Genomic DNA, 13,709 nt, shown 5'->3' with positions numbered 1-13,709 from the left:
ACCTTCCCCACACTGTTGCCACAAAGTTGGAAGCATCGAATCGTCTAGAATGGCATTGTATGCTGTAGTGTTAAGATTTCCCTTCACTGGAACTAAGGGACCTAGCCTGAACCATGGAAAACAGCCCCAGACCATTATTCCTCCTCCACCAAACTTACAGTTGCATTGGGGCAGGTAACGTTCTCCTGGCATCCGCCAAACCCATCCGTCGGACTGTCAGATGTTGAAGCGTGATTGATCACTTCAGAGTATGCGTTTCCAGTGCTCCAGAGTCCAATGGCGGCGAGCTTTAAGTGAAAACTAACTAGGCCACTCAGAAACATTAAATGTTGTCTTGGTTAGCAACTCCAGTGTATATTTGGCCTTGTGTTTTAGGTTATTGTCCTGCTGAAAGGTGAATGTTGGAAAACAGACTGAACAAGGATTTCCTGTAGGATTTTACCTATGCTTTGCTCTATTCTGTTTCTTTTGATCATAAACTCCCTAGTCCTTGCTAATGACAAGCATACCCATAACATGATGCAGCCACCACCATGCTTGAAAATATGAAGTGGTACTCAGCGATGACATTGGATTTGTCCCAAACATAATGCTTTGTATCCAGGACATTACGTTAGTTTCTTTGCCACATTATTTTGTAGTTTTATGTTTGTGCCTTATTGCAAACAGGATACATGTTTTGGAATATTTTATTCTGTATAGGTTGCCCTCTTTTCGCTCTGTCAATTAGGTTAGTATTGTGGAGTAACTACAATGTTGTTGACCCATCCCAGTTTTCTCTTATCATAGCCATTAAACCCATGGTGAAATCCCTGAGCGTTTTCCTTCCTTCCTTTACACCATCCAAAGTGTAAGAACTTCACCATGCTCAAAGGGATATTCAACATCTTAATTCCATTTTTTTTTAACACATCTACCTACCAATAGATACCCTTTGCGAGGCATTGGAAAACCTCCCTGGGCTTTGTGGTTGAATCTGCGTTTGAAATTCACTCCTCGATTCAGGGACCTTACAATTATATGTATGTGGGGTACAGAGTTGAGGTAGTCATAAAAAAAATCATGTTAAACCCTATTATTGCACACAGAGTGAGTCCATGCAACTTATTGTGACTTGTTGAGCACATTTGTACTCCTGAACTTATTTAGGCTTGTCATAACAAAGGTGTTGAATACTTATTGACTCAAGACTATTCAGCTTTTCATTTTTTATTAGTTTGTAAACATTTCTAAAAACATAATTCCACTTTGACATGATGGGGTATTTTATGAAGGGCAGTGAAAAAAAAATCTAAATTGAATACATTTTAAATTCAGGCTGAAACACAAGAAAATGTGAAAAAGAGTCAAGGGGTGTGAATACTTTCTTAAGGCACTATATATTTCTTAGACTCCAACCTGTATGTATCTGTTGATGTGATGCCTAATTTGTACTATAGTTTGGGTGCTTTGATGTGATTTTTATTTAGCCTTACCTGATGTCATTATATGAATTCTCTGCTGTTGTGAAACCTTCTGGTTGTATCTAGAGGTTGATGCAGTGAATGTGCACTTGGGCAGTCGTACTGTTGATGTTTCTTCAAAGTCCATGTCTCAAGCACTGTCCACTCTTCTGCATCTGAGATCACTCATTATTTATGAAAATTGATTTGATTTTAAAAAGTGAGAAATCATTTTTTATATTTGGATTATTAACGGTCTTACTTGGATCAGCGTTTTAATCCACTGTAGAAACCCTTTCTGAGCATGAGAAAATAAATCTCATTTGTTAGTATTTAATTACCTGAATTAATTTGTGTGGCCACTTAGCATATCTAAGGCTGTGTTTACACAGGCAGCCTAATTCATATATATTTTTCCACTAATTGGTCTTTTGACCAGTCACATCAGATCTTTTCTCGAAGCTAATCTGATTGGTCAAAATACCAATTAGTTAAAAAATTTATCAGAATTAGGCTGCCTGTATAAAAGCAGGCTAAGTGCTTCATATTTTTATGTAATGGCCACTTTGGCTGTGTTGACACAGGCAGTCCAATTCTGATCTCTTTTTTTTTTTTTACCACTAATTGGTGTTTTGACCGATCAGCTCTTTTGCCAATAATTGGTCAAAAGATCATAACTGTTCTGCCTGTGTAAACACAGCCCTACTGTATCCCAATCCCGCTGTAACCCAGCAATTTCATGACCTGTTTCATGTGATTTAGTTGTGTTATTGTTCTTGTTGTTTGAAATTTGGGCTCCACCTTTTTGTAGTTCATAGAGGTTGCATCATTACCTCATCTTGATTGCACTACAGTAGTTTTCAGAGGGATCATGCCCGATGGGAGATCCTGTAGCTGTTCAGTCAATACAAAGTGTGTGCTCTTATGAAAGCTGTTTTGGGGTTTAATAAATAAGAATATTTTGTTCCTTAGCCCATATTACTATCACATTATTATTTGTTCACCCAATTTGATATCAGAAGTAATTTTTGGAAATTCATTGACACATATTTGCACTAACTGTTTAAAAGTCCCCAGTAGTTTTATCCCATTTTTAAAGATCACTGCAATATTAGGGTGTTACACATGTTTCTTATTACAACTTTCCAACATTTGTTGATTTCATGCAGAGAATATTGAGAATATCTGCGCTGGCTTGGATGATTCTTGCTGTGTTTCCATTCATTACACTTGTGATCTTTACAGTATTAAGTTGTGCAAACTGATAATGTATTGCAATATGACCTGTGTTTGTAAATTATATTAATTCTTGTACATCCTTTTTGTCCAAGCTAATGAATGTTGGTTTATTATTAACATATTTATTTTGTAATCACAAAAAATATTCTGTACTTTTTTTCTCACTGTCTGGTAAATGATTGGAATATGAGAATGTGAATCTAATGGCAAAGTTCTGCATGTTTTTACTGTCACCTTTTACCACATGGTGGAGCTCTTTGTACATGTCTACAGATTTCAGCCCCACAGTTGCTTTGACTTATTTGACTTTAACTTTTTATCAAGTAGGACAACATTTTTCTTATGATTTAATGAAATATATTCAAAATTGTGTATCAGATAACGTTTATTTACATGTTTTTCCTGTTTCTGACACCTACTTATCCTTATCCGTGCCTTGAATACTCAAATAGAATACCTATTACTGTATGGGTATTACAACTATGGTATTACATGTGTATTACATTAATACAATTGTTCAGGCTAAATTGGTGAAATTAAAGTTTGCATTCAGTTGTACACTGGATGGTCTTGGCTACAGTGGAGTAAGAATACTATGGCTCAGGTTCATTATGTGCAATAAGGCCTATTTAATGCTTCATTACTATATCAAGAGAAATACTTAAGAGAAATACTTAACTCAGGAACTGAAGGGTTAAGTGCATAACGTAATCTGTAAGGAGTTCGCACATGCTCAGTGTGTTCCCTCTACGCAGAGGTAATGCAAGGGTTTGAGAAGATCTGAGACCGATGAAAACAGCTGTACTTGAAGACCCATAATGCATTTCGGCTGGCATTCTGTTCTGATTTTCAGGCTTTGCAGTACATCCACGATGGCTGCGCGAAATCACTACGCGATCCTTTAATATGCACCCAACTGAAAAAACAGAGGAAAAGGGTACCACGGGACCAGTCTCAAAATGACCACCGGCTTCAGCTCGAATTCATGTAGATTCGCAGATTATTTTGTTATCTGCGGACTTGACACTGAAAGCGGGCTTGAACCAGATGAACTGTCCGGTAAGTGTCGGGCACGGGCTGGTGAACCAATAAGAATAATTCTGCATGGTTTATAATGTCTTCCCTAGTTTATGTTTCTTTTATATAGATTTTAGAGTACAATATTATATTAATGTTTAAATAATAAAAACATGACAGTTTATTTATAATGAGGTTGGAAACTGGTAATACTGTGTACATCAATAAGTAGGACGGCACATTAGTGTTGTTCATACAAGTTACTATAGTCTACTTTTCCATTTTATGTTTATAACGTTACGTTTAGTCGTTTAGAATGGATTATTCCAATAAATGTTGTTAACCTGAAATGCTCGAGAACTGTAGGCCGTCGATGTTCCAGCTGTAATTAAAAACAACGAAAAACTGTTGATGGATTAATCTCCTCCTGAGTATAGCAGCACTCATTAAGTGGTCAAAAGCAGGACAGACACACATTTACAAACGTAGATCACTGACCTTGATTGGCTGTTTCAGACCTCACCAGAATAAGACATGTTTCTATTTCTACAAGTTGTAAATAATAGGGATGTTTCCCCTATCAGTAGTATGTTGATATTACCATACTGTCAATGGTAATTACACATGTATAAACAAGCATATATATACACAAGCAGGTTAGGCCAAAAATAGCTACATCATAGAAGCACATATGATTTCTTAGTTGTTTATGACATCTGAACGATTTGATTGATTCTCCACTGCCTTCTTACACACTTACCCTCAGTGATAGATTGAAATTAATTGATCAATGCATGGCAGAGTGCAGAAAACAGAGTGAAACTGGGGGTATCAAGGACCATAAGGTTCTCCCTGGGGGGGGGGGGGGGCAGAACGCTGAATATGAAAGGATGATGTCATTATTAGACTGAGAGGGCCTGCTGTTTCTTGGGAGTGCCATGGGTCTCTGCGGGAGATGAAGATGATATGATACATAAAGCAGTTGTGTGTGTGGGGGGGGAGAGAAAGTGAACTCTTCCTGAGCTCAGGGTGGTGGGTTAGTTGTGTATGAGTTTGAAAAGAAGTGAAACTGGTGTGGGTGTACCTGAAGATGCTGATCTTGGTTTTCTTGTCAACAACAATCATGTTTAGGGAAGGAACTTGTAGAATCTAGGACATTGTTTTCAAAGGACAAGTCAGGCTACATAATTTTTTTTGGTAGCCTAAGGTCTAAGGATATGTAAGTATGTGCATTTCCCTAAAGTCAACTGTTACTTTACTATCAAGCCCTAAAGGTTTCTTCTGTAAACATCACCTCCTGTTTATGAATATGTACAAATCAAAACAATAATTTATTATACTGCAGAGACATTTTTGTTAGTCTCGCAGGTGGTCTCAATCATGAATCAGCACAATTTATTTTGTGTGTCTGTGTCTCATGAGATGTCATTAGTTGCTCTCTACCTCTGTGACTTGTTTCTGGAGGCTCTCTGGAAAGAACAAACCCTTGTATAGTTCAACAAACACAATGAGCATGTATCCTGTTCCTTGACTGTACACTTTCCCCTCATAAAGTATCCTAATTTTACAATAATGAGGTATAATGTAGGCAAAGAGAAGACCGTGAACTGCAGTAATAAAAAACATACACAACTCACTGGTTTGTGAGTGGCACCACCCTAGCATGTCTCTCATTTCACTAAACATAGGCCTAAGGTTCTACTTATCATCAAGGGCCATTTTTTGCAGGAGGGATGGACACATCTTTAGATAACACACGCACAAGATCTCTCTTATGCAAATTTACTTAACACATCTGATGAGATAAATAATTAACAGTATTTGCATTAGTTTATTTTTTTAAGTTTGACGCAAAGACGGTTTCCTTCCTCTCAGTGTAAAAGTGGAAGTAGAATCTTTTACTGGAATCAGTCAAAGATGTGTTCACTTCTCTGTTGTTTATCTTGAGAGAATTATGCTATTCAGATTCTTATCATGATTGTCTCCTCTCCTCGAGTACCTGCCTCTCTAATGAGATTGAGACCAGATGGTGAAAGTAAAAGGTCACTGAGGTGTTCAGCAGGAGATTGCATGTCATTCAGTAATTCGTCAATCTAGGAAGAGTGAATTACACAAATAATGGTGGTCCTCTGACCAGAGATTAGACTGTAGAAGACTAGAGGTTATCCTGTAGGTTCCAAACTTGGCCTTCATGTTTTCTCCTGCAGTGACTCACTCAGACAATGGAAGGCCTTTTTGGGGGCTAAGGGTGCTGTTGGCTGAGTTGATATGGGATGAGGAATTTGTCCTCTTTGCCATTCCATGCATAGTTCCAGGGCCATGAGTGCACTGCTGAGACTTGTACCACGGTTTGGTGTAATGGTACAATAGGCTCTTATTAGACATGCTTGTTACAGACTGTTTCCTGAGTCTGTCAGCCACATCTAAAGGAATTAAAGCTGTTGGCCTGTCAGATATCTCAAGCTGTGTGTTTTATGTAGAATATGTTTTGAATGATATGCTTCCAGGATTCCTCCTCTTGTAAGATTGGATCAGCGAATAGGAAGTGACTGCATGCCTAGCGGGGATTCTGAATAGTGAAAACTGCCTAGGGCCAGACTCTAATGTAATCTTCCTCATTGTGGTCAAGGATCAACCGGGTAGGTTATAATGGTTAGGGAGCATCTTGTCTAATCAGAGAGGATTACAGTACATCACATTTTCCCTCCTGCTTTTTTAGCTAGATCTTACTAGCTGACAAAAAAAACGCTATTACAATGTTACTGCAATGTCGTAGCAGGCAGACAATACACTAGCAATGTTGTGAGTGTACAACTCTCTATGGGGTGTTGCCATGTCACTGAGACATTGTAGGAATGTCTGTGAAAAGTTCATCCCTGTGAGTATATTTGTGAATCTCCTCCAGCTGTACACACAGGGCTGTTAGCGTTGGCCTTCCTAAAGCTCTGATGTGGTGAGGTGTCGTGATTGACTAGTGAGTGAGAGTAGATAAGCAGGGTTAAGGTGTCTAAGCTTCTACAGCCTGGCCTCTGTTCTGCTGCTCACCGACTGACTGCAGAGACTGGCTCGTGACAGAGAGTGTGGACACGTACACTGCTGCCCCTCTGAAAGCTTTACAGTTTATTTCTGGATCAATTGCTCACCACAAATTGTGATTTTCAATCATGTCTCTGGCCCTTAAGTCACTCCCCCCATCTCCCCTAACCTCTACTTCCCGTCTTCTCTCCCTACTAGTCCACTGTCATGGTCTGCAAACAAATATACCATTCGCACATTTCACCTGAAGATTTATCCCACTGTTTTACCAAAAAGGCTCAGACTTTTCTGTTTCCATCTACGCAAGCCGGCCCCCGGGTCTCACTGGGCATAGCTCTTGCAGACCTGCTCTGACTTGGGGCCAAGCCCAGGGTACTTTTCATTTTAATTTACATAACAATGGCTACTGTGGACTTTTAACACCTTCTCACAAGGCAACTGTCTTGATGATGCAGAGGTTGTTGGTTCTGCTCGTTCCAAGTCTTTAGAGTCAAACTCCTGATGGAAACACATAAGTCTCATTGGAAAAGCACCTCTCCCTCTCTCTACAGTAGAGATCCATGGAGTATGTATCCTCTTAGGGAGTATGTATCCTCTTAGGGAGTATGTATCCTCTTAGGGAGTATGTATCCTCTTAGGGAGTATGTATCCTCTTAGGGAGTATGTATCCTCTTAGGGAGTATGTATCCTCTTCGAGAAACAAGGCCTTTGGATGGTTACATGAATGCTTTCTCATGCAGCTATTTTGGTATCTCTTGATAACACCCTCCACCACAACTATACTCTGTGGAGATACTGCAAGCAGTACGGTTCCTGCTGTGTGCAGGCTATGTGTTCTTGGTATGAACTTCCTGCTGCCCCTCTTGTTCTCAGGCTGCTGAGACCCAGTTAGCACTAGCAGAGCTAGCAGAGCTGCTTCATTAACAGTAGTAGCGGTGAGTGGAGGAGCTCTACTTCTCCCTGGCAGACTGAAGGACTCACGTGCACACAGCAAATAGACAGCCCAGCACAAGCTGCTCTCACTGACCAATCAGAGGAGATTATGGGTGTCATGTGTTTAGTGGACTGAGCAAGCTTCGAGCTGCAGTCTCTATGCAATTAGTCTGTGCTATGGTGAGTGTGTCGACTAAAGGTGTCCGCATGCTTTCCAGCCGAAACACCTCGGAAGAGTTTGTGCATATATCATGACAACATTTTGTGATGTTTTTGTTCGTATTTGACACCCGTAAGGCTTTTTTTGGCTGTTCGGGCATACAACATTTTTACTTGAGGGAAGCCGAAGTTGGTAGCCAAAGTCTACGCCCCTTCGTCGGTGATTGGTCAACAGTAGGGATTCTTCAATAAAGTCTTTGTTGTCATTCAATGAGAGATGACTTGTTTTCATGCACATTTTTCATTGAGAAATACTGCACCAAACATCTTAGTTGGATGTAAAATTGTGCGGCTAACATCTCCTTGGCAAAAACGTCAAAACTAATGACAGATTTCTTGAGTTATTTTAGATTAATTCGGACTATTTTGACGAATTGTAGTCTTGCTACAGCTTCTCAAAATGGACAAACTATTGCCACTTTTGTCTTGTTTTTCAAGGTTTTTTTTATGGGAGTATGCGAGCACACTCGTTCAGTTCGGCTAGCCAAGTTTGGCTATGCACTAGCCTAACTGAAGCATGCTGACACCTTAAGAAACATTAAGAAACACAATTAAGGTAGTGTGGTCCATGACGCAGGCTCAGTTATCACCCCTCAAAATCTGCTGGGATGTTTGTTGGAGAAAGAGGGGCTTGTCCATACGCTGATTTGGCAGTTTCACTTCAGGTGAGCAGAAGCCTTGTGAAATCATAAGAAACCCCACAATTCATGTCACTTGTGAACACAAGCTGATTTGTCAGTTTTACAGAGTGGTTTGAGTCACACTGGTCTTTCCATGGCTTGTGTTCTGACTCAAACGGTGAAGTCAGGCAGTCAGGATGGATGGGGCTTTCCAGATAGCCCTTTCTCTGATCACCACCAATGATAGGAGGAGGTTTTAGTGGTGAATTGAACAGCTGTGCCTAACTGACAGCTGTCACTCACCGTGTCCTTCTCAGGCAGTTTTCTGTAACGTGTAGAGGCTACACTGTACAGTATGTTTGTATTGGTTCACAGAGCCCATATATCTGTACAGGAAGCCTCCGTCATCTTTCTCCAAGACACTGTCCCGTATTGTGTAACACCACCACGACTTAAAACAGATGTGTCCTTTAGAGGGTTATTTGTCTTAAGAATCAGAACAGGAGTCCGCCTGGAGATATAGGCCTAGCAATGTTCTGTAACAGTTGGACCTCAACACTGTATCACTGTACTGACTATGTTCTCTTATAAGAGTTCAAGCCCCCATAATGAGCAGACATTGTGACTTGCCAAAGGACATCCATGTTAGAGGAGAATGATTCGAGTGTCTCTAGGGGAGGTCTAAAAAATAAGAAATGTCTTCCGATGTAGAAATTGAAAAAGCTGTCAGAAAAAAAGCATATTTCACTTCCATAATGGGGCTCTGACTGTTTGACGTGAGGAATATGGGGACTGAGGGTAGAAATTATAATGCTGAGGTGAATGAGGATGAGCTGTCTGTCTCAGAATGCCTCTGTGCTTTGACCAGTGCATGTTTAGCCCCTCCAGATTATGAGCTCTGACGGGGAACAGAAACCCACTCTCTCTCTATCCACTGCCTAAACATGGCCTGAAGCTTTCCTCTGTAGAGCACTGCATTTCCTTGTGTTCCCCCCACAAAGAGACAAGATAGTCATCGGCCCCCTCTCCCATTTTCTCTTAGATTTTTATGCACAAAGCCTCTTAAGATGGGACTCTTATTTTTTATTTTTTCATGTAACTCCTTTTGTCCTCTTCTTTTCAATTCAATATGCTGAAGTTATTATGGTCCAAAGCTGCGTGATCTCCAGTAAGTACTCTTCATATCCAATAAGACAGACTAGTAATTATTAAATGTGATCCGTTCCAAGGCAACATGGACAGAGGTCTCATCATTTTTTTCCATATCACGATCACAATGTATTTTTTTAGAAAAAACAATTTACCTAACCAGCTAATATCTCTCTCCCTCAGTATGCCATTCACATGCTATAATTTTTTCATGACACTGACTTTGCCATCAGGGGGCAGTTATATCACTGGCTGCAGCAGCCAAAACGTGTTAAACTTGATGACAAAACCCTCCTTTATGCGACAGTGTTGGGGTGCAGGGCGAGACTAGATTAGCATATGTATTAGGGGCCCTCCTGCTAGGCCGACGTGATTGGCTGACTACAACTTGGTCCTACTGAGTACATGGGGACAGGCAGCTGACACAACCCACCCACACACACTCACTTTGAGCCCCCCCCCCCTGCACTATTCAAATGCTAACATCCCTTGAGTTTCCCAGACACCCCCTCTCTTTAATCCCTCGGTGAATGACATCACTATAAAGCCCCCCCGCACATGCTCAGTGTGTGTCTGCACTCATATTCACTGCCTATTAATAATTCATAGGTGTGTTAAAGGAGCTCAAGTCCTAAGGAAGTTTCCTCGGGCATCTTACAGTGTCTAACTAAATAGTGTTTAAGCAAATCTGTAACCCTGTGGAATTGAATAATGACTGTTGAAGTGTGTTATACACATGGAAGTATAATTCAATAGGGGGAACAAGTGTGTGTGCCCTTAAAAAATCTAGCCCTCCGGTACTTGTTGGTTTTAGACATTTCGGATGGCCCAGCTGGATCTCTCCTTTCTGTACTTTTATGTAATTCAAAATCACTTTTCGACTCGAGAAGTTGATACTGAGAAGAAGCCAAGCCATCCTTTATTGAGCAATACACATAATACTTCTCTATATTCTGAGATTATAAAAGGCAGATTTCTACACTGAACAAAAATATTAACGCAATATGTAAAGTGTTGGTCCCATATTTCATGAGCTGAAATAAAGGATCCCAGAAATGTTCCATACACTCAAAAAGCTTATTTCTCTCAAATGTTGTGCACACATTTGTTTACATCCCTGATAGTGAGCATTTCTCATTTCCAAGATAATCCATCCACCTGACAGGAGTGGCATATCAAGAAGCTGATTAAACAGCATGATCATTACACAGGTGCACCTTGTGCTGGGGACAATAAATGGCACTCTAAAATGTGTAGTTTTGTCACACAACACAATGCCACAGATGTCTACATTTTTGAAGGAGCGTGCAATTGGCAAGCTGACTGCAGGAATGTCCACCAGAGCTGTTGCCAGAGAATTTAATGTTAATTTCTCTACCATGAGCCACCTCCAACGTCATTTTAGAAAATTTGTCAGTACATCCAATTGGCTTCACAATCGCAGACCATATGTATGGCGTTGTGTGGGCGAACGGTTTGCTGATGTCAATGTTGTGAACAGAGTGTCCCATGGTGGTGGGGTTATGGTATGGGCAGGCATAAGCTACGGACAACAAGCATTTTTTATCAATAGCAATTTGAATGCACAAAAATACTTTGACGAGATCCTGAGGCCCATTGCGAAGCCTGTTTTTATTTAAGGTATCTGTGTCCAACAGATGCATATCTGTATTCCCAGTCATGTGAAATTCATAGATTGGGGCCTAATGAATTTATTTCAATTGACTGATTTCTTCATATGAACTGTAACTCAGTAAAATCTTGGAAATTGTTGCATGTTGGGTTTATATTTTTGTTCAGAATACAGTATATATACATTCACTATGGGGTGTGCATGGTCCAAACATGCCTTGAGACCTCTCTGCAGTCCCTGACTCTGGATGTCAAAGCTCAAGTCATACAGAACTGAAATAAATGCTTCACATAAGGAAATCTGCCTTTAAATCCCAGGCAGAGTTCATGACTGGAGAAAAGCTTGTAGAATAAGCTAACTCTGCCCTCTCAGCACCCTGAGGCTCTCTCTATCTCCTCTGCTCCCCTCTGTGGAAACAGGAAGCCTTTCTTATAAAGGGGTTTAAGACGGCTGCACGGCAGAGGAGCAGATAGCGTTTTTACGAAAGCGATGATGCAGACTGACTCCCTCATTACCTCTTAGCCTGTCTGTCCATTTGATCTCAGCTCTGCTTCAGCTCTGCTGCTGAGGAGGCAGTCTGCCATGAAGAAAGGCTCACACTGCTTCTGTTGAAAGGAAATGGAGACAAATCATTTTCAACATTGGTCACAGCCAGAGGTAAGCTGTGGCCAGGCCATGTTGAGTCATATGATCTGGATACTCCTCTGTTTGACAGGGAAAAGCAATGATTGGCTGCCACTGGGGCGCTGCTTCCTCAATAGACTATACTGGAAAGAGTTCAGTCTTTTCATAAAGTTAGAGAAAACATGCTTTCAGTCCTACTCATCCTTTGGCATTTGGAATTGTCTCCCTTTGCCGTTAAGCAAGATTTTTATAGAGTGTGTGAGTTAGTTCAGTGAAAAAGAGCACATTACCCATGTCTCCTTTACGACTAGTCCTAGAAGGTCATTCTGTACATGTCACCCCTAGTTACAGTGTCCATACAGTACATCTCTCTGTGGAAGCTACAAACCCTGAAAGCACTACCAGCAGCTAGACTGGAAATGCCAGACGAGAATGACAGTCTTTTCTGTTCACCCCCAGATAATGTTACGAAAAAGCCTAACAAGACACAAGATAGTGTTTAGGGGCAGAGGATTCTTTCACGTTGCCACTAACTCTAACGGAATGCTACATTAATCTGTTCTTACACTAAACAAAAATATAAACGCAACATGTAAAGTGTTGGTCCCATGTTTCATGAGCTGAAATAAAAGATCCCATAAATGTCTCTCAAATTTTGTGCACAAATTTGTTTACATTCCTGTTAGTGAGCGTTTCTCCTTTGCCTACATTATCCATCCACCTGACAGGTGTGGAATATCAAGAAGCTGATTAAACAGCATTATCATTACACACCTTTAGCCGGGGACAATAAAAGGCCACTCTAAAATGAGCAGTTTTGTCACACAACACAATGCCACAGATATCTCAAGTTTTGAGGGGGGGGGGGGTGTAATTAGCATGCTGACTGCAGGAATGTCCACCAGAGCTGTTGCCAGAGAATTGAATGTTCATTTCTCTACCATAACCCCCTCCAATGTTGTTTTAGAGAATTTGGCAGTATATCCAACCGACCTCACAATTGCAGACCATGGCGTTGTGTGAGCGAGCGCTTTGCTAACGTCAACGTTGTGAACAGAGGGCCCCATGGTGGCAGTGGGGTTATGGAATGGGCAGGCGTAAACTATGGACAACGAACGCAATTGCATTTTATCGATGGCAATTTGAATGTACAGAGATACCATGATGAGATCCTGAGGCCCATTGTCGTGCCATTTACCTGCCGTCATCACCTCATGTTTCAGCATGATCATGCACGGCCCCATGTCGCAAGGATCTGTAAACAATTCCTGGAAGCTGAAAATGTCCCAGTTCTTCCATGGCCTGCATACTCACCAGACATGTCACCCATTGAGCGTGTTTGGGATGCTCTGGATTGACGTGTACCAAAGCGTGTTCCAGTTCCCGCAAATATCCAGAAACTTCGCACAGCCATTAAAGAGGAGTGGGACAACATTCCACAGGCCACAATCAACAGCCTGATCAACTGTATGCGAAGGAGATGTGCTGCATGAGGCAAATGGTGGTCACACCAGATACTGACTGGTTTTCAGATCCAAGACCCAACTTTTTTTTTTAAAGGTATCTGTGACCAACAGATGCATATCTGTATTCCCAGTCATGTAAAAATCCATAGATTACGGCCTCATTTATTTATTTAAATTGACTGATTTCCTTATATGATCTGTAGCTCAGTAAAATCATAGAAATTGTTGCGTGTTGCATTTATATTTTTGTTCAGTAAAATTAGTTACTTCTTCATTTTGCTTCATATTGTTGGCATACTCTCCCTCCCCTATTAGTGTGCATCGTTAGGGT

At 40.8% G+C, this 13,709-nt stretch overlaps 1 protein-coding gene across 2 annotated transcripts in view; it reads left to right on the top strand.

The window, feature by feature from the left end:
- Nucleotides 1-3,447: 3,447 nt before the first annotated feature.
- The window catches only part of dennd5a (DENN/MADD domain containing 5A), a 94,076-nt gene continuing 83,814 nt past the window's right edge, over nucleotides 3,448-13,709 (top strand). For both annotated transcript variants that reach the window (XM_014176039.3, XM_014176038.3), the window contains exon 1: nucleotides 3,448-3,740. In XM_014176039.3, coding sequence (XP_014031514.2) covers nucleotides 3,641-3,740 — 100 coding nt within the window. In that variant the 5' untranslated portion in view covers nucleotides 3,448-3,640. The remainder of the gene's footprint in view (nucleotides 3,741-13,709) is intronic.

The sequence above is a fragment of the Salmo salar genome, chromosome 26, assembly GCF_965601325.2.
Source record: "Salmo salar chromosome 26, fSalSal1, whole genome shotgun sequence".
In the NCBI taxonomy this organism is placed as follows: domain Eukaryota; kingdom Metazoa; phylum Chordata; class Actinopteri; order Salmoniformes; family Salmonidae; genus Salmo; species Salmo salar.
The sequence above is the reverse complement of the archived record's forward strand: the minus strand, read 5'-3'. Positions and strand labels throughout refer to the sequence as shown.